This window comes from Lutjanus erythropterus, chromosome 2 (assembly GCF_056507025.1).
Source record: "Lutjanus erythropterus isolate fLutEry1 chromosome 2, fLutEry1.hap2, whole genome shotgun sequence".
In the NCBI taxonomy this organism is placed as follows: domain Eukaryota; kingdom Metazoa; phylum Chordata; class Actinopteri; order Lutjaniformes; family Lutjanidae; genus Lutjanus; species Lutjanus erythropterus.
Genome location: NC_139318.1, coordinates 34,606,930 through 34,629,679, shown reverse-complemented (window position 1 = coordinate 34,629,679; position 22,750 = coordinate 34,606,930). Strand labels below are relative to the sequence as shown.

At 40.6% G+C, this 22,750-nt stretch overlaps 1 protein-coding gene across 2 annotated transcripts in view; it reads right to left on the bottom strand.

Annotated features, from left to right (window-relative positions):
• asic1b (acid-sensing (proton-gated) ion channel 1b) overlaps positions 1-22,750 on the bottom strand; it is a 233,644-nt gene that overhangs the window by 50,096 nt on the left and 160,798 nt on the right. Inside the window, exon 1 of one of the 2 annotated variants that reach the window (XM_084737976.1) lies at positions 2,046-3,091. The exons of the other annotated variant lie outside the window; for it this stretch is intronic. Within the exon in view, the coding sequence (XP_084594102.1) occupies positions 2,046-2,663 (618 nt within the window). The 5' untranslated portion in view covers positions 2,664-3,091. Of the gene's footprint in view, positions 1-2,045; positions 3,092-22,750 lie in introns of those variants that run through there. 2 annotated transcript variants of the gene reach the window in all.

The window sequence follows — 22,750 nt, the reverse complement described above, 5'->3', positions numbered from 1 at the left end:
ATAGGTTGCTGTTGCCTGGTCACCCTTTAAAAGACATGAAACGCTCCTAAAGATACTGGTAGGAGGAAATGTGTTTGACTGTGATAACTTGTTCTGTGGTTCCAGATTTAAATTTGTGAAGAAATAAAAGCATCTGTTTGATGCATTATTTGGGGGATACGGTTTGATGACACAGAGACTGAGGGCTGCCACCGAGGCAAGCAGTTTCAAATGATAAATTTCCCTCAAAACATGAAAAATAACCCTCAGTCATGCCTGCTACAAACAGCAAAAAAACTCCTGATTCCTCAGCATCAAACTGTGTTTCAAACACCAGAAGAAATCCACTTAACTGAAAACAAATTTGGGTAATGAGGTGGGAGAGAGAGGAGCGTTTGGCTTTCACATTGTTCTCCAGGCGATGATGGAGTGCAATCAATGGGGCTACAGTTTACCAATGAGGCCAACGCTAACTGTTTTCCATCACAGTGTCAGTGACTCTGTGTTGTAAAGCGTTGCTAAATGAATCAAAAGTCTTCATTAGGTGCATATGGGTCTCCTGTGAGCATAAGATTGCACACACATTGATCCAGCAGTGACTGACGGCAGAGGAGGGACCCCTTCAGACCAGATGGTGAACGTGGAAGACTGCTCAGTTTTTGCAAATCATCTCAGACGACATTATTCAACTTTTGATATTGTTTGGTGTGAAATTTACAACCATAATTTTCTATGTCTGTGGGTGAAATAGTGTGACAGAAAGAGAGAGGGACTAAATGTGATGGAGTGAGAAGAACAGATGCCATGTTGTAATAAATTTTAAATGCAAATATCACACCGACACCAGCGTTGTAAAGCCAGACAATTTAGGAAAACTGCAAGAATATTTCAGCAATATTATGGGGAGAAGCTCCAACTGACAGTTTTTTTTCATTACTGATTAATCTGTCGATCGTTTTCTCAATTGATCAGTTAGTTCTTGCCCAAAAAATAATGAAAATGTTGTTCACTGTTTTCCAAATCCCAAGACTAAGTCCTCAAATGTCTTGTTTTGCACACAAACCAAACATATTCAGTCTACCGTCACAGAGGACCAAAGAAACAAGAACACATGTGAGAAGCTGAAGCCTTTGTCATGTGTCTAAAAAAATTCTTAAAACAATGAATTGATTATCAAAATCAATGGCAATTATTTTAATAGTTGACAACTAATTGATTATCGACTAATCGATGCAGTTCTACGAAACACTTAGTCTTGTTAATGAATCTGTGATCTATATCACTGTTGTACAGTCAGTCAGTTTAGGAAAACTACCAGAATAATATGGCAATACTATGGAGCAGGGCTGCAGCTAATGATTATTTGCATTACTGATTAATCTGTTGATCATTTTATCGATTAAGTGATTGGTGGTTTGGCCCATAAAATGTCAAAAAAATTGTGCAGTGTTCAATTCCACAGATTAAGGTGACACTTGTCTTGCTTTTCCCACAACCTAAAGACATTCAGTTCACTTAAGAAGAAGGTGAAATGAATGTGGACATTTTGTCTTGAAAAACGACTTTATCAAAACAGTTGGCCGTTAATCTAATAGCTGACAACTAATCAATCGATCAACTAATTGTTGCAGATCTGTTACGGAGATATACTGTGATCTGAAATCCAGTTTCGCGAGATAATCCACCGTAAACTCAGTCTGAAGTGGAACACAACATCAGTCCATATAGAAATATCATAGCGATATTTATATGGTGAGAAGCTGCGAGCAGAGAGAGCGAGTTAATTGAACTAGTGAGGCGCATTACGGGGCACCAGTGCAGAGGAATTCTCCTTATGTATAGCCTGATGACTGCATGTGTTCAAAGCAAATTAATTACAAAGCGAGTTTATATCCATCCGCGCAACACACAGAAGATGCTGACAGGTAATTACTAACACTTCACCTCCTGACTCAGACTAATAATTGAAAAAGCTGGATCCGTCCAGCTCTAACAGCTGCACCAACCTGTTGGGAGGGGGTGTGGGGGAGTTAAAACAAAGACCTGAACTTTAGTGACACACTCACGGTGCTGAAATTGCGCGGGCCGCACAGCTCTCCCTGGTAGCGGCAGTACAGCAGCATCTCCTCCAGCTGGTGTCCCAGCCGGTCAAGCAGCTGCCTCATGGACGGCTGGGACTCCCGCGGAGGAGGGAGAAAGTGGTTAAAGTCCAAAATCCGAGACAGCGGGGACCAGGGCGGCTCTCCTCCTGCGCTCCCTCCTGCACCGTCCACCCTCAGAGGGGTGAGCGCCTCCCTGGCAGCGGGAGACACCTGCCAGTTCCTCCCAAAAAGTCCCAGCCACCTCCCCGCGCTGAATATGTCCGTCTTCTTCATGCGCCGCGGCAGCAGCAGGTTCTGGTTGCAGATGGTGACGGCGGGGAAGACGAGCCGCTTGGCGTACACCATGTGCGCCTTGGTGTAGACGGGCGAGGAGAGCAGGTAGCGCACTCTGTTAGAGGACCAGGTGAAGAGCAGAGCCAGAGCCGCCAGGAAAGCCAGCAGCCACGCAACTCTCCGCGGGTACGAGCCGCTGATGAAGATGTGCCTCAAGCCATGCAGGGTGGTGTGTTTCAAGAAGAGCCTCCCGGCTTCGGCGAGGGAGCCCGGTCTCTGTTTAGATCCAGAGGAGTCGCACTGGCACATTTTGGAGGAAGGCTGCCTGTGCGCGCTTTCAACATCGGTCCCGTTGTGGTCCCAGCGCCTGAGCCTGAAGTCGCCTCTGCCTCTGCGCTCTCAGATGGCTGCTGCTCGTCTGAGACTTTGGAGAGGAAGAAAGAGAGGGAGGGAGTGAAGCGCACACAGCTCCTCTCAGGCTCTGAGCAGCAGCTTGTGGCGGTGATGGGGGAGTATTTTGTCAGGCGCACAGCGCTCCCTGAGCCTGTCCGGGGGGGAAGAGAAGTTACTCGGAATGATTTAATGCGCCGCTGTGCAGCAACAGGAGTCCAGGGGATTATTTCATCAAAATTACAAGCAGTTAGTCTCTGAAAATCTGTGGACATACTCCAGAGACACTGGATTTAGTTACGCGGTCATATTGTAATTACATGTTCCTTCTGTTTGCCTCTCTATCTTCATCCTCACTTTTTCCATCTCTCTTCACCCCTCATACACTCAGAATATCCCCTGCGCTGCTTGCTGAATGAAATCAGAAGCTACAGCAACATTTTTAATTCCTTTTCAGGGACGTTTCTAGAGAGGTCAGGGCTGGGGGCGGGGGGGGGGATCGTAGCATAATGGTGCACACCATTGTCAACGTGCCCCAACTGTTTGACAAGTATGGTTAAATATGTATTATTTTCTTTTGTTTGGAGCCTATTTTAAAATTTTAAAAGTTTAATTTACTTAATGGACCATTTTACTACACAGGAATGTATGATGAGATGCTAGTTGTAGTTCCCTTAATGCTACTCATGTAAAACAATAACCATACAAAACAATATGTACAGCAAATGGATGAATAAATAATAAATCGTGGAAATAAAACTGTTTTTCATGGGGGAATTTAGGAGTCTTGCAGCCTGGGGAAAGAAGTACCAGTATTATTTCTTTTGGAAGACCTCAAGGGACAGTCCACCCCCAAATCAAAAATATATATTTTGATCCCTGGCCTGTAGGGCTATTTATCCATGTTATCAGCCTTCTCTCAGATATGATGGGAATAAATGGCACTGCACTTATGGTACTCAAAACACAAAGACAAACAAAAAACATTTTTTTAAAAAAGGAATAAATAGCACTGCAGGCCAGGTGAAAAATATGTATTTTTGATTTTTGGGGTGATTTGTACATCTATTTTCTATTATCAAATAAAAGCTTCAAACACAGGAATGCTATTCCAAGATGCCACACCTGCATAATTCAGTGCCTCACTTGGGCGACCCCAGTCAAGAAAGTCTGGAGATGCCTCTGCTCCACACACACACACACACACACACACACACACACACACACACACACACACACACACAGAAGAAAGAGAGAAAAAAATATGAAGGATAGTCAATGGCGAGAGACAAATATTTTATTTTTATATATGTTCCTTGTCATGTTATCTGGCCTGAAATGTTTTATACAGATACTCCTGGTGCTTTTATCAGCTGGAAAGAGAAAGACCAAGCAAGAATTGTTTTTTGTGTGACTACATCCTGGGATGAAAACACACAGGCGTTGTAGCTTCAGCAGCTAATGTTAGCTTTTGGAGTGAGAAAGTCATAACTTACGCAACCATTGGGTGTGTAGTCTTTTCTAATTTTGGATCTTCACAGTCTGATACTTCAACAGTTAAATAAACTGCAGCTTTCTTTGCTTGTAAAATTATCTTTTAAATTGACAAACGTGTAATTTGTGACACAGTTCAAACAGGAGGAAAAAAATACTTTACTATGTTTTTTATTTTTTTCCGAAGCAGGTTCCCATGGTGGTCCATCACAAGGGGAGGGACTTTGCCTTTGCTTCAAGTCAGGAAAGTCAGCCTTTGTTATAAAACTGGTGAAATACAAGACTGAGAAGATATGAAATTAGAAAGACTACATACTCAGAAGTTGTGATGTCACAGAACAGTGGGTTTTGCTCATTCTTTCAGTTCCTGGCTGATAAAGGGACAAGGAGTTGCTGGAGAAAACACTTCAGGTGCGTTAAAAGGGGCAGCGATGTTGGTGTTGACGACTTATTTTGTGCAAGACGAGAGATGTAGTTCACACAAAATCAGCCTAAACTATGACAAACCCATGACAGATTGCAACTTTCTTGTCTTGTAAAATTATCTTTTAACTAACAAACATGTTTGTAATTTGGGACACAACTCAAATAATGATGATCAAAAAAATGATTTGTCTCTCGCCATTGACTACAGTTCATATTTTTTTCTAAAGTTAGGTCCCACGCGGCAGACAGGAAGGGGCATGACTTCGCGTCTCTATATCGTCAGTGCTGCTTGCTGAATGAAATCATTGGCCTCAGAAGCTACAGAACATTTGTCTTCCTTTTCAAGCTTGTCACGCACACACACACCTATAGGCTCACACACACCAAACACCACACACATGCTCGGTAATCCCTCCTGGTTTACAATTTGTATTCTTCCTCAAAATTGAGGACTACACCATAGAAGGTAATGCTGTAGAGAGTGTAGCCTCTTTCATTACTGTTTCACCAGCTGAATTCTAAATATTGCTGGAGAAAAATGCTCACGTTTTGAGTGCTTAACATTTTGGTGACACTCAGGTGTGAGCAAACTGGTTGACATTCCCGACTGTCAATCCTCTGATGTGTTTCAGAGGAAGATGTGAAATGTTAGGGAGAAAACAAAAAGGTCAAGATGCCGGTGCTTAATTAATGCAAATCGTGTTGCACGTCTTTAAAGCTTCTCCCGAAGTCTTGAGGAGCCCAACTCAGATTTAATGGGTTTTTTGACCCTGTGGTGCCCCAGTTTGGCTGTGATGAGGAGTAACCTGTTTCAGGCAGGCAACAGAGGGCTTGAATGCACCATTGACAAAGCGTTTTGCGAACACCATCTCTCTCTCGGGGGTGGGGGGGGGGGGGGGCTGGTTAAGTGGTGGTTCATGCTTGGTTGATCATCATCACACAGTGTTCCAATCCAGAGTGAAAGCTGGATACCATGCAGGCCTGATTCTCACTCTCTGCTCCTACTTTTGGGCACTGTGTGTATGTGTGTTTCTGTAGTTTATTGCGTGACTGAGGTAAAAGAGGTGAGAAGGTAATGGTGTGAATGAGAGGAGAAAGAGAGCACGAATGAGGTTCACTTAGCGAATCAATTTTTCTTGTCTTGTCTCTCTCCCCTTTAAAGGAACAATCTGGTTTCTTGAGAATCGCTGAGATCTTGAAACAGTGACATCGCAAAAACATCACACAGGTTGAAAAAAAGCCAACAGTTTAGCAAGATTATATAAACCACTTTGTACGCAAAATGTTGGTAATAATCTCTCACGGCACCTTGAAAACTGTGCATGCACAGTCTGTAAAGTGCTTAGATGGTAAAATGTGATGGACTTCTCGTCCTTCTCTTCTCTTTTAAATGAATTGGGCGAACGAGAAGATGAGGCTGGATTACCAACCAGGCAAACAGGGAAAATCTGGGCAAATATCTGCAGCTGAGCAGTAGCAAGCCTTCTTAAGTGCTGACCTTGTATATAACCTCCTCTGCCAGCATAAAAACTGTTTCTATTATGAGACAATGGGAGTCGAAGGTATAAAGAGACCAATAGAATAAACTGTGCAAATTAATTGTCCAGTTAGCCATGGCGCTAATGAGCTTGCTAACGGTCAGGAGAGCTTTATATTCCCTCCTCAATAATTTTTTATTGAACTGAACTCAAATGATGTACAGTGGTCAACAAAATGCTATGTTAACACAAACGGGAAGAAACAGAGAGAATCTCAGGGAGCTACTGTTAGCTCACTGGTGGTTCACCAACTGGCCCTCTAAGTATAGTCACTATGTCACCGAGCTGATCTTGAGGTCACTGCTTTGTCCCAATGTTTTAAACTGTTCTCAGTTTTGTGCTTTTATACAGTAAATTGCATATTCCTAAGGTGATTTATGTTCAATCAAATTACCACACACTGGGGCCAGTTAGTATTCCAGCATAGAAAAACTGCAAATATTGCCCTGAGAGGTAAGTCATTAGTTTAATTATGCACTGGGGCACACCGGTTGGTTAATCCAGCCGTGCCTGGAGATTCATTTAAAACCTGTCTGAACGTCTGACTGCTTGTGTTTCTTGCTCTGTCAGACTTCTTGCTGCAAATACAAGAAAAAAACATGACAACCCCCCTCCTAAAAAATAAGATCCAAGATGTCATAAAATTCTACTTTAATATCTATGTATATATTTATAAGTGTCTATCAGTTATGTAAACTAGAACATACTGTCTGCACATGGCAACTAGGGCTGACAACATCTGATCGGTTGGTCAGTTGGTTGGTCGATATGCCCTCCAAATTCAGACCTGAGGTACTTTATTTTTGAGTTTCAATTCGGCTGCAGATCACTACATCTGCCCCTCGGACTCACAGCACAGAAGAGCTGAGTGGATTAAGTTTATTTTTGATGACAATGCATGTGTGGATTTTACTCCACCGACTGCTTTCTTAACGAGGGCTAGAAAGGGTTTAAGCTCAATGTTCGATCGATACTGACTGGCTGTGATCTGACTTCAAACTTGAAAGTTTTGCCATGTTTTATGTTGTTTTAGTGTTTGTTTTGTAAGGTATCCTGTTGTACTGAAGTTGTAATATTGAGGGGAGGTCAAGAGAAACTGTGTGAACACACGCCTCATTTGAAGCCAACTAAATAACAAGAGTAGTCAGTTGGATGCAGGTAGCTCTTTATTATGTTGCTTTTTGTGGAAGTCTATACTGTAAAACTACCTTAGCCCAGCTAATGTTAACTTTATTATCATACGGAAACTAGATCTGCTCTGTGATCCGTGTTGTTACGTGTGCATTGGTGTTGCCCCTGTATGTAAATTCACTTGATAGACATGCCATGAAGGCAATAATCTAGCTACGAGTAATAAAAAAATGGTCAAACTGCAGGAATTTGTGTGCTTGACAGTGTTGTCTAACTTTGATTAGTGCCCATTTAGGCTACCAGGTCGAGTGCGGTCAGAGAACTGTGGCTAATTTAGTTAATCAAAAGATAATATGCAGATTAGTTTCCCTGACTGACCAACTATTTGTTGTGGAGTAGGTAAAGTCTCAGCTGATCAAGATTTTCTTTCTTTAGTTAACTCTAGCCTTAATGGCTTTGCTTGGTGTGACTAAGGTTGAGAAAAAAAATGTGGTTATAGCAAATAAATTATGGCTAAAATCAGTCAACTTTACTTGATTATAGTTGGGGACGGATTGTGGGAGCAAACATTAATTACAGGTCTGTAATGGGACGCTAACTCTGTTCTCCTGCAGGACTATCGTATGCTCATCCACCAGCCTGATCTCCACACTCCTACTTTTCTGTCTCGGTACATAAAGGTCACACTACTTCCTACATGGGTGCAGTTCTGGGATACTGTGCTGCCTTTTTGTCCAGCTGATACCTCTCCCACCCACAGACTACGTGATAGCACACACAGGGTGTATGTGATAGGACAGTCAAGCACTACTAGGAGCAGAATGAGATCAGGCAACCATCAGCAGTTTAATCTCTCTCCCCATGTTTCTAGGCTGATGGAGGATGCAACCTCCTTACTCACGCTTTACACTCTCATCCTCTCACCGATGATGTACTGTAACACACGTCATAATGTCCCTTCTGAGGACAATCAAGTCTCCTACTCGGGTGATTACTCATGTTTTAATGAGTGAGGGTGTCATGGGGAATGGCTGCTCAACTGTGGGCCCATGATGGCTTCACACTGAGAAACCATAATCACACATAGCAATTGTGTTTCATGTACAGAACGCAGCATACCTGTGAACATCACAGTAAGAAAGTGAGAGAACATGTGACACAAAGAAAAGTTTCATCTTTTTTTTCTGATCCATTACAAAAAGGAGACCAAAACTGGGTTCACAGGGTTAAAGATCTGGTTCCTGAATCGAACCAATGTGAGGATGATACATTGGTTCAGTTTTCTAGAACCAAATTTCCTAGAAACTGTAAACACAAGCTCTGTGGTGAAAATCGTTCGCTTACTGGTCTTACAGTCGCTGTGTTAAGACACAACAATCGGCCCAATTTTTACCTGGATACTGTACATCATGAAGCACTGTCAGGTAGGGCTGAGGCGATTCTGAAGCATAATCAACATCATCAGTTACGTAAATAAGCCAATTTGCACAGCCTGCGTCATGCCTTACAAAGAACTGCTGCTGCTTTTTACCCAGAGAAAAAGTTGCAGCTAACAAACCTCATCCCCGATGCAACAGTAAGCTCAACAAATTGGAAATGGGTTATAACACAGTAGATCTTCTCTGCATGAACCCTTGCAGTGAAAGCAACGGAGAACTTCGTCAAGCAGCAGCAGCAGTGAGACAGCAGTGTCCTGCTTACTTCTTGTCTCCACCCAAGCCTGATATATTAGGATTATCAACAGATGGAACATATTTCTGTTAGTAGAAGTCACTTAAAATTTTCTTAATGTTTCTTCATTTACCCCCATGCATAATTTATGCACCACAGCTGTTAATATAACACTACCCCATGTGTCATCTAATGTTGATATTTGGCTGTTTTATATTTTTTTCTGTTTACTTAAATGGCCATATATGAGTGAGAAAGTGGCCACAACTAAAGTTACAGACTGTTGTTACATTCTGAATTTAAGGTCCAGTGTTTTTCTCTTTAGGCATCTGATAAATAGGGTGCATTAAATTAAATTTATCTGTCTATTTTTCAGGATTACGATGGAATAAAATTTTGAAAAAATGAGACAAGTTTTCAGTATTTATTTTGGCTAACTTAACTGTTGTATTAATCAAGTCATGAAAATATTTTTAGAATAATCAATAAAAATAAGTCATTAGATTAGTCAGCTACTAGAAAGATAATTGTTAGATTCATTGTTTATAAAATAAATGTTAGGTGCTGCCCAACTGTCAGATTTTGTTCAGTGATTTGAAACATATATCAGCAGGCTTTAGAGGACAACATCTCCTAAGACGGTGGTTATTGAATTATTTAATAATGCAGACATTTCTCACTTTGCTGTGAGTCCAGGTTTGTTCTCTGCCAGTCAAGATTTTAGTTGCAAATGCATTACTAGTTCACCAGTCACCAAAACAAGAAGAGAAAAAATATTTTAACCAATGAAATGACACATACAATGCTACACATACAGTGTTCACACCAACGCAAACGCTCTGCGGATCAGTTCAACCAAACCAAACAAGGCATAAACATTTGTTGTGGGTGTCCATTATTTTTAATTTATTACAATAAATTAAAAAAGTTGGTGGATGATGCATCAAAATTCACCACAGATCGATGTTGACACTTTTGGCATTTAGCAGCATTTGTTCCAGCCCGTTTCCCGTTCAGTCAGCTCATCAAGAGTTAGACATATCGGAGGAGTGGCCCTGTGCAACAAGCTAATCCGTCTGGGTGAAGGGATAATGATATACTGCCTTGACAGAGAAACACAATCCCATAGCAAGTGTAACAACAACAGAATAACAAATGCATGCTGCTCTGAAAACTCCGGTAAAAGAGTGTCACTAATGAACACATTATGAAAGCAAACCGGGATATTCGTGAGGGGACCTTGGGCATCTATCTTCAGTCTGCTAATACCTAAGCATCTGAGGCGTAAATAAAGATTGTGTTTGACTGACCGGCCCCTAAAATAAACTGTGAATCTACTAATGGATAGAGGGGACACACTGTTTCAAACACACCTTTGACTGATTCGTTCAAGAGTGAATAAAGGGCAATAAAAAAGAAATCCCATAAAAAAAGTTGTTTCCTTGATTACTACTTGGCAGAAAAATGCAGACTTTGGGTAAAAGACTATTGATTTTTCAATGTTGTGTATACTCCCACAGCAGAACTTTTGAGTCTATAAAATGCTGCTTACTTATTTCTTCAAAGATGAAACAGTTCAGGCATCTCAAGAACCGGTGCCTTGAAAGGAAATATAGATACATATGGCGCTACTATAATCATAGAATCACAGCCCAATCTTCATTTTAGAATGTGAATCTGTCTCTTGCAAAGTCATTCCAATAATGTTATTGAGACAAATCTTTGAGCCGTTAAACATAAAGCTGATGGCCTCTTTCATTAACACACTGTCAGTGTGCAGGGTAAATTCATGGACACATTTTGGCGTTCAGACCTGTCAGCAGCATCACAAGGAAACAAAAAGGGATGTAATTACGGAAACATTCTCAGTCCACAAATGTCAGTATCCATTGCAAACTGATGTCATGAATTTCCATCGCAGGCTATTAAACACCACAGAGTATTAGTTGCTTGATGGGTGGGAACTCATGTGAATAAGAGTAATCAGTTGATAGCTGTTTTTTCAGTGGATTTTGGCTTTGACAGTTCCTCTAAATGAGAAAAAGACTTCCATTTCAATCAGTGGAGCCAGTCAGGCAGTGAATGCTTAAGAGCCGACTGAGGGTGAATGAAAAAGCACCGACAAGCACCGAAATTTAATGGCTGCCACTTGACGTCATATCTTATCAGTCATTTGAGAAAGCCAACGAGGATTACACCTTTTGGCATGCTGTGCGTGCCATGCTCAGGGCAGAATTACATGCTGTATTTGATCTTTTTCAACTGTCAAATTCAGTATTCAAACGCGTGGAAATTTGAAGTTGACACATATCACAGACCTACCTGCTGGATAGATCTGACCTTTGATTTATTTGTATATATACAGTAGCTACACACATATCTCCTATACATGTTCTTTTTTGTGTTTTTGCTTATTTATTTCCTTTTCTGTTTTTTCACAAGACTATTTTCCCCCCTTTCAAAGGTCTTCAGGTATACATGTACACATGCACAATCGAGTAGATGTGTTGGGAATAATATATTGATAAATAATATATATAGTCATGTACTTGTAGTCCTCATACAGAGGCTTTCTGTTTTGCACATGCATGTACGCCCACATATGTAAAAAGGTTACTTTGGAGTGTTTGTTTTTCTGCAGAGACTGTATTTTAATACTGTTGGTGTAGTACGTGTGTGTCCATATGTATATTACTGGCGGTGCCTTGATGCATCTATGTATCTATGTATATTTGTATTCAAATAACTCTGCATGTGAATAAATCTGTGTATTCTGGGATAGTATATATATATCTATATATAAGCTATTTTTTACTATTCTTGGGTTTTGGAAATTGGGTTGTGGAGTTGGACGATTTGGGAAATGGATAAGGGAAAGAATGTGCAGTTGAGGATATATCATGATGTAATACAGTCCATCAATGAGCTTATGTGGTATATTCAAGTTAACTGTACTCATGTTAAAACCCAATAAAGAAATAACTGCATAAAACTAGAATTATCACCTTGTACTTGTGTGCTTATGATCTTTGACCTTTTAGATATAAAATATCATCGTCTGGTCATTTTATCCTGTTAGACGTTTGTGTGAAATTTTGTCATAGCTATCCTTGCCCATGTATGTGTGTATGTGGGAGTGTGAGTTAGTGTGTGCGTGTATGCATGATGACTGGACCTACACCTTGTCCGCAGTGAGTCTCTATTACCACTGGACTATTTTTTTAAAAGACATGTATGCGTTTATGTTTTTAATGGCCAGCCATCCCAGTCTTGTGAACATGATATCTAAGGAACGCCTTGAAGGAATTTCTTCAAAGTTCGCACACATGTCCACTAGGACCAAAATAGGAGCTGAGTACATTCTGGTGGTCAGAGGTCAAAGGTCAAGGTCACTGTGACCTCGTGTCCATTCCATTCTTATGAAAGCAATATCTCACAAATGATTTGAGGGAATTTTTTCAAGCTTGACACAAATGTTCACTTGAGACCAAAATGCACTAAAAGTGATAATGAAGCTCCTATGGTGCACTGCAGGCTGCAATTCCAACAGCACAGAACCAGGAGTATTTTAGGAAAAGGTCACTATGTATATAAATCTATTTAAAAAATTAAATATTGTCCTCTAAGGGGAAAAATCACCTGTTTTTCAGGTCAGTCTATGAAAACTAGATAGTGTGCGATATTCACATTTTTGTATTATGACAGCCAGGATAATTTACATCAGTGTCACTGAGGCGGTTTATGATGTGATGTGTTTTTTAATTCCAAGTCAGATTTGTGTACTTTGACATACTTACAGACTCCACGCTGACTAATCATAATTGCAAGGGAAGAGAGAAAGGCAGCAGAGAAGAGGGAGGAGGAGCATGTATGTGAAGTATCAATATGGTATAAAAACTTTTTTGATGATGAATCCTGATGTTACTGTACAGTTCTGTGGTTTGTACACTGCAGACTGGAGTCTCTCAGTGACAGACAGACACTCGTCTCCTCCACGAAACATCTGTCACTGCACCACATTATTGTAAACCAGATGTTGTCTCTCCCTCTTCATCTCCTCGGTGTATGTTGATGTTAAAGTTTGCTATCTGCTGTAGTGCAAAACACACACATCCTCACACACCACAGAACTGTACAGTTACATTATGATTCATGATCATAAAACGTTTTCATATCATGCTGACACATCTATCACATGCTTTCTCCCTGTCCCTCACTAGAACCATACATGTACAGTATTAACTTCCATTTTGGCTAAAAATACACTTAATTCTTATTAAAGTCCTTGTTTCAGCTCGGGACAACTTATGTAGGGGTCATATTAATGTTGGCAGAACATTTGCAAATCTCTGCTGGCAGTCGTGTTGGCATTGCAGTAGGTGCATCACCATCTGTTGCCTGACAGTTCTGCACTCTAGTGCTCTTTTCTAGTTAGTGTTCGAATTGTTGAGTTATAGCCAAAAAACACGTTTTGTGAGGTCACAGTGACCTTTGACCTCCAAATTCTAATCATTGAGCCCAAGTGGACATTTGGGTCAGATGTAATGAAATTCCGTCACAGCCTTACTGAGATATCGAGTTCACATGAGGTCACAGTGACCTTTGACCAGCAAAATTGAACCTGCTCATCCAGTCCAAGTTGACGTCAAAACGCTCTCAAGATATTGCGTTCCTGTGACTGGGATGGAAGGGCGGGTGGAAGGCTGTTGCAGAGGCATAAAGAGCTGCTAGATGAGTCTGTGGAACGGGATTACAGCTACTGAGATCATAAATCAGTGGATTTCATTAATAATTTACCTGAAAAGGGTGTGACATGAATCTCCTCTCTGTTGTACGAGGATGCTGAGGGGTAAATACGGTCCTCATTGCTGTGTGTGTCTGACTGCATGCGCTGATGGTAGGGGTTTGTTTGTGAGAGCTCTGGGATGTCGAGGCACTCTGCAGTTAATCAAACTGTCATTCTGGGTCCGGATCGGGTGGGGCTGGCTAGGCTGGACCTTGACATGTGTAGAGTCAAACTACATGACACCAGGCGAACACTCAACACTCTCCTAACTTCTCTCCTCACCACTATCTCATAAATCCTACAAACTCTACCCCTATCATTACCTCCTTTCGCTGTGTTTACCCTCAATACTTACAGTACAGTCCCCCTGTCTGTCTCTCTGGCTGGGCAAAAACACAATACACCTCCCCTCTTTCTGCCAATTCTCTGCTGTGTGTCTGTTTTTTAAGTCAGCCCTCCTCTCACACACACACACACACCTTTGTTCTCTACTCTGCCTCCCTCTTTCCTTCTCTCTCTCTCTCTCTCTGTGATCTCCGTATTCTCTCTGCTTCTCTTGGTTGCTGCTGTCTCTTCCCTGTCACCCGCTGGGAATGTTTGGCGCCAAAGCATCCACAAGGGAACAGGCAAAGAGAGATGGAGGGAGGGAGGGAGGTGGCGAAGGACCGAGCACAGGAAGAGAAACGAGGTGGAGGCACGGGGAGCAGCAGCAGCAGACAGGGTCCTGTAGCTGCGGGGGCTCACAGAGGAGCAGGTGGTGATTTACACCGACAATTTTGAGGATAATTGTGAACATGATCTGCTGCGAGGGACGCAAGTGTCACAAAGGCCACTTTCCCAAACGCCTCTTAATCTCCTGGCCTATAAAGTCGAATTAAATACTGCGTCAGGTAAGTGCTGCTCTACTGTAAAAACAATGTGAGCGGGGAGAGTCAGTGAAAAAAAGCTTGTGAGCACAGAGAGTTTCAGGTGGTGGCACTGAAAGAAAGCTGAATACTGTGTCACGTTGTCAGCAGCAAAGTTATTAAGAGCTACACTGTATAAATGCTGTGAATACATGTCCTTGTTATTTTTTTTAAACTATAATAATTCACTCCAACTGCTCTGTATACATAATAGTCCAAATGTATGAACAACTACAACTTGCTTAACTGTTGCAATTAACATACGGCCTTTTAATAATTAAATATTTGCAATGCAGTATTCTTATTTTATGCTACTGAATTGGCAAAACTCTAAGAATTTTTATTTTATACCAGCCCGTTTTTTGGTGAAAGCAGCCCCTCTTTTCACCAAAAAACGGGTCTGGAACATGGGCAAAGTACCTGGATGTGCTGCTTTCATCTATACCACAGAATAAAATTCAGGATATCTCGGCCTCTGGTACTATTTTGACCATTAAAAAAAAATAAACGGAAGTGCAAAATGTGTGGAGCACCCCAAAACTTTATAGCTTATACAATAAAATAATAAACAGAGTTTGATTTATTGTTATTATTCCTAAAGTTGTTATCAATCCCTCACATTTTATTAGATATGTAATATGATATTCAATGAAGTTTTTTAAATATTAATGTTTATTCTTAAGGCCTGATGCTAGAAATGCAGTTGCAGAGACTTTTCCTCCCTGACTAGAGTGAAACAAAAACAGACCAGCATATTTTTGGCTCAAAAAATGGTCATATTCGACTACAAAACCTATTGGACATGGGTGCGCTCAGCATAAAAATACTAAAATTAGTACAAGTCTTAAAAAGCCCATGTTGACCCATTTTACAGTGATTGTGTATTAGAGGAGCTATAGGGTGGTTTTAGGCACAGTGTGAAGCCTTTGAGCTTTTTGAAAACTAGCGTGTAAAGCACTGCCATGGGAATCATATTGCTGCGTTGCAGACCCCTCAGAAAATAAACTACAGTAGAACAGATGTTTAAGATCTGTGAATAGCTGGCATGAATTCAGCGGATAAGACGCTCTGTTAACCTAACTTCACTGTGCTCTGGAAGGGATGGTCTCAAAAGCCTCTTTTTTCATGGCGTGAAGGACTGAGTGTGGCAGCACCACCATGTATGACATCAAAGCATTAATCTGAAAATGGATTCAGGAGTCTTACTGTATAAGTACTGAGGCTACATGGAGCAGATTTATATTTACAGCCCAGGGGCCAGTAAGAGTATCCCTGCCTGCACGGGGGAAACACAGGATGACACAGCTAATTCATCTTGGCAGCATCATGACAGCTGGGCTGGGGAGAGTTTGGGAAAGGGGAAATGGTTCTGATGAATGACTTTCAGAGTACGGCCGCTAGCTATAGCAAACAGTCTCCCAAGTCCCCGCAGGCCTGATGCCTCCTATTTGCCGCTGAGGGAGAAATGAATGAATGGCCCTTTGTGAAATAAATGGTCCCTTTCTGTTTGACATTTACAAATGAATCCTTCTTGTAAAACTAAATCCATCCATTTGTTTTATTAGTGGAGGTGAACTTCTTCTGCTGGTACTCAAAACTGTGCAGCTGTCATAATCCCACACAGCAGTGGTGATTTAAGAAATTCATAAAGGTGGGAGCCAAGGCTGTTTTGAAAGGGTCTAAGGATGTGTACAGTTATGCATTTGAGCTACATCGCTCAAAAAATCAAAAAAGATTTAAAGGATACATGATACCAATCTCAGGTCTGTGCAAGAAATATGGAGCAGAAGTCAAATGTTTTATTGGCAGAGTTCATTGCTGGAGCTATTTTTGTTGAACAACAGCCAGGTGCAGTGACTGTGTGTCTTCCTGATGTCTTGCTGTCACAATGAGGTTGTCAAGTCACGTCAAGTCTGATTTTATTTCAAGTAAAATTAGGAATGCCAATTTGCCTCAGAGGGGTTTATAACCCGTATAATGTACGACACCCTGTGTCCTCAGACCTGTGATTACCAGATTTGACACCCATACCAAACCTGTGCAGCACTCAGCACAGAGCTAAAGCGTTGTTTGTACAGTTATACCTCCAACAAGTAAAATCATGAGTTGCACAAGTGAGATACAATTTGTTACTGAATGTGCTTGTAGGTGTGTGGCAGAGCTAGACGGCTCTACACGCTCACTCACAAGTTGTGTAGGGCCCCGCCTCCTCCTCCTGTCAAAGTGGGTGTCAGTGTTTACAACTTTGATGAGAGGATGAAGCAGAACTACCTTTCTGGTTACAAAGAGAGAAAGAAAAGACCATTCGTAAACTGCGGTAACCGTAATCAGATAAACCTTGATGTCAGTGGTAACGATAACGTTGATGTGCATCTCTTTCTTGTCATTTTGCAGGGCAGGTCATCTCTCGGTCTGTCTGTGTCTTACTCGCTTGTCAGCCACTTCCAGGGCTGTTTTGTGGCTTTTTGCCTGATAAGATGAGAGTGAAACACAACTATTCATTATCGCAAACAGTGTTTATAAACTGAAACTGGGAAAACATAACCGTGTCGCATGTTCCGAGCAGGAACCTCTGTGGGGACCAGTCCAGACAACAAATGGGCATGATGGCACTCTTCAAAGGGGCACATAATTTTAAAATAAGACAATCAATATCTACTATAGTCTGTCAGTCGAGGTTTAGTTACAACTCTGGACTAATACAAGAGCTAAAGCAGTGGATTGACATTGACCACTGATTAAATATTGAATTAAAAATGTTGATTAGCTCAGCATACTGGGCAATATGGAAGCACATCTGTCAGTCACTATTTTGACACATGAAGCTGCAGCCATAGCCTGTAGGGTTATGTTTACATCATAAAGCCAAAGCTAATTCTATAATATTGTGAGGACTTAACTAAAAAACAGGCAGCAGAGTCAAAACTCAGTTATATTTCATTATTTTCTACATTTTATATTTTCTACAATTTCTTCTTTATGTTTATGTTAATATTTACATATCTTAGGATTGTATATAAAATATTCTATTCAGTAGATATTGTTTGTTTATACCTAAGTCTGTTCAGTATAGAGCTACTTCTTCTTAGACCGACAAGTGGAGCAAACTCTTTTAAAGGAGGACTGTAGAGGGAGCACTGGGGTGCCAAGTGTGACGGTATGACAATGGCACTGCCTCTGAACTTTAGAGGAATCCAGACTAGCTGTTTCATACTTCCTCCTGCCTTAATGCTAAGCTAAGCTACAGACATCCTGGCTCCAGCCGTGCACTTTAAGGTAGAATCAGCAGAACTTGTCTGAGCTGTTCCTAAACGCATCAGGGTGTCAATTATCAGCATTTTTTGTTGGTGAAAAATCCTGATCAAGGAAAAAAAACGAGGTAAAAAAAAAAAAAAGAAGAAGAAATACAGGCAGAGGACAGGTTCTCTGCAGATACAGACAACACCACACACTTCTACAGGGTCATAAGTGATGAGTGAAAGGGATTATGCTATAGGAGCTACTCATTCTTTGCTTAAGGAAAATGTTGCAGATTATACCTTCAACACACCCAGACATGAGATTAATATTATAACCAGACTACCTATAACAATAACGATATTTTCCAGTAAAAAAAGATTTAAAAAACATAGGCTGATATATATTTTTTTACACAAATACACAACATACAAAAATACTGACAAAATCTCCTAAATTTTAAATTAAATGATTGTGAAATATAAACTTTGTAGCATGTACGGTGCAGAAACAATGTGACTGTGACATATCTTTGGTATTTTTTGCTACCCAGTGGCTGACATACTCACAATGCAAATTTATATCTGATATGCTGAGAGAAGACAAAATATTAGACGCACCAATTATCAGTCTGGTTTTTCTCATGTCACTCTTGAGAGAAAAGCTAATTGGTACTTGGTATTGGTACATTTCTAAAATGTTAAAATATTCTCTTAATAATTTCAGCAGAGGGACAGTGATGAAATGAAGTGGAAATCCATAGACTATTGAAAGCTCAAATAAATAATATTCAATTCCTTTTGAAATCCTAAACTTCAAATACAGAAAAGCCACCTCAAATTAAGAATTTTGGGTTCACTTTTCAGATATCAGGGTAATGGCCGTCCCTCTGGCTTCGCCATTTATGTACACTTACATTCATAAGACCAAACACTGTATTCAGGATTGCGCACATTCAAAACATCAAACTCAAATGTTAACAGTATGAACAAAGTTCCCCTCTTTTTTTCTGAAAATCCATATTCTTTCAATCCTGTTTGTTTAAAAAAATAAATAAATAAACGCCTCAAGCTCCACCTCTCCTCTCCCTGCGAGACAAGCTGTATCATAAAAGTCTTACCCTTTCAAATATTACATCGAGTTTGCTTTTGATTTTGAATTCTGAATAAGAATGATCAAGAACCCTTCATCCAGTGCAGATCTTCGGGAGAAATCCTGTCACGTCCTATTAATTTCAGTCTTTACCCAGCTCAAGGGTAGCTTACAATCACAGGCTTAGAATCTGATATTAACCCGCGTGTTCTGACAGATGGAGGGCAACGAAACAACAACACATCTTCGATTTATTGCCTGGACGTAGAGCTTTTATACAAGCTACTTCACCAAAATTTATATCTGTGCAAATTCTGTTTGTTCTCCTTGTCCAGAAACTTATTCTGCACCAAATAAGCTGGCAGCTTGTTAAACTGCTGGTGGCAAGAAGTCAAAGTATGCAGGTGCACCTTATGTCAGGGGGGAGATGTCAGAAATGCAGCGAAAGCGGTGCTAACGAAGGAGGGTCGATGGTAGTCCAACTGGCTGACAACTCCGTCGGAAAACAGACACGCATACACGCACAACACCCACATACAGACACACACACACACACACATGCAAGAGAAGATCAGACTGCAGGGAGGATGAAACAGACCGAAGCCAGCTGCACGGTGGGTTGCACCTAAATGGATCTTTCATTTTGATTTCATTTTGGTCTGCAGTGTAATGGTCCCTCTGGAGATACATTTACTGAAAGCAATATGATGGCTGATGTCTTCAATGAGTGTGTATGTGTGTGTGTGTGCTTGCATGTGGGTGTGTTAAGACTCAGTGGCTAATTGCTGGCATGATTTATTTGCTTTTTTCCTCCTAATAACTCCTGGCCCGCACAATGATGTCCTGATATAAACCTGTGAACAGGGAGGTGGGGGTTTGAATGGAGAGGGCACTCCTCCTCCCCACTGATGTCTGTAATTCTTTCACCGTATGCTACTTAGGCCCACGTTATTGGTGTTAAGATTTGCATCAGCCGAGCTTATTAGGTTGCTGAGCTGAATAATATAATCAGCCCCTCCTCCCGCACTGCCCAAAGGCAACAGTACTAGAGCCGCTGAGATTGACTCTGAGATTCTGGGATGAAACAACAACCGCTCAATCAATAGACCTTCAACTAACATTAGCTCAGTCCCGGTCTGTTTACAATTTTGAGCTCATTTACATTTAAGGCAGTTTGCCACTGCTCTTATCCAGAGTGCCTCACGGTGACTGAGCAGATATGTGTTCAGAGTATAAAATAACAATGTTCTGAGAGGATGGTGTTTGCACTGGTGGTTATGAATGAAACCTGTGATCTTTCAGTGTGCGACACTGAGCAGCCTCTTGAACCCCATGACACTCGCTCCAGCTCAACTTTAAAACTGCATTATATTATAGGATCAGATTTTTTCAAGTCTCTTTTTTGGCATTTGGCATTTGTAAAAGATGGGGGACAAAAGTCTTGTTTCCATACAAAAGTGCATTCTTAAGTTCGGCCAAAGTTAATACAAAGTTTTGCTTGACTTTGCCAAATCAAGTGTGTATCTACTGCAGATAAAGCTTTTTCTAATACTTTTATTCTTTTCATTTTAGTATGAACATAGAACAGTTTTCCCCAGTATTTGTTTCCATACTCCTTTTGTAGACGTTGAGTGAAAATCATTTTCTCCACTGAACAAATAGATTTGATTATATTGATAAGAAGGGCAATTGTATTAGGATTCCTCTGGAGACGGCATTTTGTAATTGTGTTCTTACTTTCAGCGATAAAAATCTTCAAAAAGGTATGTGTCACTTTTACTGAAACCTTTAGGAATATTTCCAGGGTACAAAAAGGTAGGAGTGAGATTTCAGGTCCAGAATCCCTGAGACTAAATGGCCCGCTCTTTCACAAAAAGGCTTAACATATAGACTAGAACAAAAAAATGTCTATGATCCGGCGAAACTGATCCACGTTCCCTCCGGCAGGATTGCTAAGACCCACTTGAATTGGATTTCTGGTGTGGTTAGAAAGAATCGGTCAGATTTTTCCAGCAGAAATCTCTCCAAAAAAAAGGAGTTAATGCTGGTACACTGTGTTTCTCATACTTGAAGCCATGTATCCTCTGATATTATTATGTTAGTTTTCTTATCTAGCGCTGCCTTATGTAATTGGTTGAATATTTATTTCTTGAGGTAAAACCCTTGTATGTTGTGTATGTTGCCTTCAGTGTTTTTTGTATTATAAGCATCAAAAGATACAGTCTTCTTAAAAAATGTATGTTTTCTCTGACAGTGTTTCACAACAAAGGTATAAATTAAGTACAAAGAATCATTACAAATAAAGCTATTCAGCACAGCAGTATAAATCAGGGTTCAGTGATTACTCAGCCCTGCACAAATTGTTTTATTCAGTCATTAAATAACAACAAAGAGTAAAGTTTATATTCACATTTAATCTAGGGCTGAAATGTGTACAAAATATCAGATAATAGTGAAAGAAGTCCATTCCAGTTTTTCCAGAACATAAAGTTTGACTTGGACTTTACTTGCCCAGGGCAAGCAGGCAATCCTTACTGTTGACCCCTGATAAATTAGTTACAATTAGCCTAATCTTTATATATCTTTAGCAATACTTAAGTGATGCATATACAGTGCATTGTTAATTATAAGCCAGTAATATAATTATATAATGGGTCATGTGGTATGATGAGCACTTTTACTACATTTTTAAGTGTACTGTGATGCTAACACTCACATACTTTTAAAGAATTTAGTGGCATCTAACAGCAAGCTTGCTGATTTTAAACAATTCGCCTCACCTTCCGCTTCCTAGCATGTAGGAGAGCCTACAGTGGCTGTGAAACTCACAAAAAAAAACAAAAAACAAAAGGCTGCAGCCAGTGTTTGGTTTGTCCATTCTGCGCTACTGTGGAAACATGGCAGTGCAACATGGCGACCTCCATAGAAGAGGATATCTGTAGATATAAACAGTTTTTTAGAAGGTAACGAAAACACAACAGTTCTTATTTACAGATGATTATACACTAATAAAAACATAAATACCTTAAGAGGTTTTCACAAAAGGGACCTGGGCACAGATCTGAGTGCTCTTGACCCCAAAGTCCGGTTCGTTTGATAAGTGTGAACCATGCTCCAGCGTACTGTGCTCGGGCATGGTTTGTTGATCGTGCCTGAGTCCGTTCAAAAAGGTAGTCTGAAGCACGGTGTGTGTGTGCTCAGGCACAGTCCACATTGGGTGTGAAAACAACTGCACCAAATCCCGGAAATTGGCCCGTCTCATTCTCTAAGCCACAGTTGTACTCTGGCATGGTACAAATCAATCGTACCTAGTGTGAAAACACCCTAAATCTGACACTTGACCTCTAAGTAGAGATTTGAATGCATGACTTTTATATGTAACAGAGTACTGCTGCACTGTGGAAATAATACTGTTAAAGTGGTCAATACTTCTTCCAGCACTGCCTAAAAATGATTTATGTGTTTTTACATTTGGCATGGCTTCCAATCCATATAATCACTGATCAACACAAAATTTTCATCATAGGAATGTTACAGAGAAACAGTCAACCACTGAAAGGAGTGTTACTGATTAAACTGATATTCAATAAGAATTGACAGGCATTTTTATACTTAATTTTTTTTTTCTACATTTACAGCAGTTGTGTTTACATTCACAGCAGTTTAAAGCTGTTGACACACCTCTTGTAATTTTGCACAGTGTTGTAATGTTTGTGCAGCAGTTAA